Here is a 2,673-nt window from a genome sequence, read left to right on the forward strand (position 1 = left end):
AAGCGGATGTCAGCACAGAACACGCGAATACGTACACACGACAATCTTTCCATGGAGCTCCTTGACGTCCTTGGAGATGGTCATGCTCGTCAGCATCTCTTCCAGTGCGTCCCAGCCACCCTCGACCTCGCGTATATCGCATTGGACATCTATGTGGACAGTGTGTCCAGTCTTCAGCGCCCATTGCAGTGCCTCCCGGACCCGCGGCTCGTTCTTCGTGAAGATGGCAGAGGGGACGAGCGCAGGCGTCGAGCTGCCAGGCGACTCGAGGTAGGCAGGGGGCGTGAACGTCGCCTCGCCCTCCGCGGGAATGACGGGAACGAGCACAGCTACAACAGGAACATCGAGTGATCCTGATCGAATCCTATGGGCAGATGATCAGGACGGCACGAACAAGTTGATCGGCGGGTATAGGCATCGGGGACGACGTACTTTGCCAGGATCTTCTCGACTTCGGCCGGCTCCTTTTGGGGCAGAGCCAGCACGACGCCCTTGGTCTTGCGGCGCAGGGTCTCGCCCGCTTGCGCCCTCCACTCGCTCAAGTCGCCATCCGGGGCGATCACGTACGCGTCGACAAGCTCTTCTGGCTGCAGTGTGCTTGGGCTGGGGGGCAGCGGGAATGCCTCGGACGATCCGGTGTTGGGTGGGGTAAATGCGGAGAGCGGCAGACGAGGCAGTGCCTTTGCGCCCTTGCGACGTGCGCCGACGCTGGGCGAGAGAGGTGTTGGCGGGATAGCGGAGGCCATTGTTGTTGTCAGCCAGTAGTTGGATGGTTGCGCGGCGAGAAGGGGCGGTGAAGGAGGGGAGATGATTGCAGCGGTGCTCTTATACTTAGCAGATGGATAGTGACAGATCAGATCTCCGCATCATCTGTGGTCATACCGGGGTCCTCCAGGGTCCTCCTTGGTCTACAGCACGAGGATGTCTGCGCCAGGCTACCGAACGCAACGCTGGCGCCAGGTTACAGGACGCTGACACGGACTCGACGCGAATGAGCAGATGTCGTGCGATCGCCTAGGCACCGAGCTCATCCGAGCGCAGTGCTACTTCGCGCCTTGCCTCGATCAGCGTCGCCTCGATCGACGTCACTGCTCGCTGCTCTCTCCCTCGCGGCGTGCGTCCCGTCTCACAGCGTGCTGTCACCCACCGGCGCACCGGCGTCCGGTCGTCGATCGCGCTTACGCAGACACCTGAGCTCGAATGGCACGGCGCCGCCTCTCACCTACAGGTCATTGACTGCACCATTCCGCAGTCCCCTCACGCTCACGCTATGTAATGGCTCCTCTCAGGCTTTGGCTGCGTTCGCGTACGGTGCGCCGCGCACGTCCTCCGCGCCCGCTTCCTGCCCGCTGACCTCGCACGTGCGCCTCTCCCCGTCCTCTCTTCGCTTCCGCGCCCTCACGCACGCACGCGCCGCACTACTCGCAGGCGCACGGCTTGCGCGACCCGGTCGCAGGTACAAAGATCAAGTGCAGCGCGCAGGCGCACATCTGGATGAAGCCGCCCGTGCGCGGGACGCCCGCAGAGCCCGTCGAGCTCCCCGGCAACTGGTGCGTCCCGACCTCTTGCACGCGGCCGAGGCTTGCGCGGGGCCAAGGACGTAGCCGCGCTGACGCCGGGCGGGGAACGCATCGCTGGACGACCTGCCGCCGATGCTGTGAGTGTCCACGCTGCGTCCACACACGGCTCCTCTGACGGGCCGCGGGCCAGGTTGATCAAGCGGCCCCGGACTCGCACGGCTAGGTGAGCACACGTTGTGGTTCTCGGCGCGTGCAAAGGGCGGCGTGCAGGTGCGGTAGGTCAGCGCGCGGGACGTCGAGCAGCCGTGGACGCACACGTTCACGTACTTGTACGGGTGCGTCGCTCGCCCTACGCGCTTCCCGCCTCACGCGCTTCCCGCCTCCCCCGCTGGCTGTGACGCCGCCGCCGAGGTGTACCGCCGAACCCGCTCACCCGCTGGCCTGTGCGACGCAGGAACGCTTCATCGACGCGCTGTATGGCCGCCCGTGCCTGTTCGCGCGCTCGCGCCGTCTCTGTGCTGCGCGAACCTTACCGGCCTCACCCGCTCTTGTGTGCGCACCCGTCTCTCTGCGCGCCCACTCTCAGCTCTCATCTTTGGATCTTACCGACTAGGCGTCCATGGACCCAGCCTCGCATTCACTCTTCGCCCGGCTAGCTGGTCCCTCGTCGCGCGCTGCGGATGCGCGCGTGTCCCGTCGTTGTCTGGTCAAAACTGTGCGCAAACAGCTGGTGTACGGTACGTCGCGCTGTTGTGTCCCGACCGCGCGCCCTCGACGCTTTCGTTCTGCCGCGGACGCTGCATCTGACGACCGCGCCTCACAGATCTCTCAACGCTCGCGCTCCCGCCGCCCGCCTTCACGCGAGCGAACGCATGTCAGGCTTGCAATGTCCCCCTCACTCCGAGCTCGTGCAGCCGCGCCTGCGCCCTCCCACAGTCTTCTCCAGTCAGGTCAGTCTGCAGCCCACACCCCACACACGCCCGCATCCGCATCTCCTCAGCACGCATGCCCTTCACCGCGACATCTTCACTGCTCGCTCGCGGTGTATTATTTCTCTCCCGCTGCGTCTCGTCTCATGACGTGCGGCGTCTCACTAGCATCCGGTCATCAGCCGCTCTGTCGCCCGCTCTCCCCGCAAGCTGCAGCGCTGGTT

The 2,673-nt window shown here is 65.1% G+C and overlaps 2 protein-coding genes across 2 annotated transcripts; one reads left to right on the forward strand and one right to left on the reverse strand.

Annotated features, from left to right (window-relative positions):
- Positions 1 to 9: 9 nt before the first annotated feature.
- Positions 10 to 746, reverse strand: POSPLADRAFT_1063400 (hypothetical protein; the record flags this gene model as incomplete). The annotated part of the gene is made up of 2 exons (XM_024481653.1): positions 10 to 364; positions 433 to 746. 2 exons carry the CDS (start codon positions 744 to 746, stop codon positions 10 to 12), a joined length of 669 nt encoding a protein of 222 aa, XP_024332657.1.
- A 175-nt stretch (positions 747 to 921) lies between these two features.
- On the forward strand, positions 922 to 2,599 carry POSPLADRAFT_1063401 (hypothetical protein; the record flags this gene model as incomplete). The annotated part of the gene is made up of 9 exons (XM_024481654.1): positions 922 to 960; positions 1,019 to 1,228; positions 1,290 to 1,361; positions 1,429 to 1,550; positions 1,711 to 1,743; positions 1,805 to 2,072; positions 2,134 to 2,257; positions 2,344 to 2,394; positions 2,457 to 2,599. The coding sequence occupies 9 exons, from the start codon at positions 922 to 924 to the stop codon at positions 2,597 to 2,599; spliced, it is 1,062 nt and encodes a 353-aa protein (XP_024332658.1).
- Positions 2,600 to 2,673: the final 74 nt, after the last annotated feature.

This window comes from Postia placenta, assembly GCF_002117355.1.
Source record: "Postia placenta MAD-698-R-SB12 unplaced genomic scaffold POSPLAscaffold_261, whole genome shotgun sequence".
NCBI classification, from domain to species: Eukaryota; Fungi; Basidiomycota; class Agaricomycetes; order Polyporales; family Adustoporiaceae; genus Rhodonia; species Rhodonia placenta.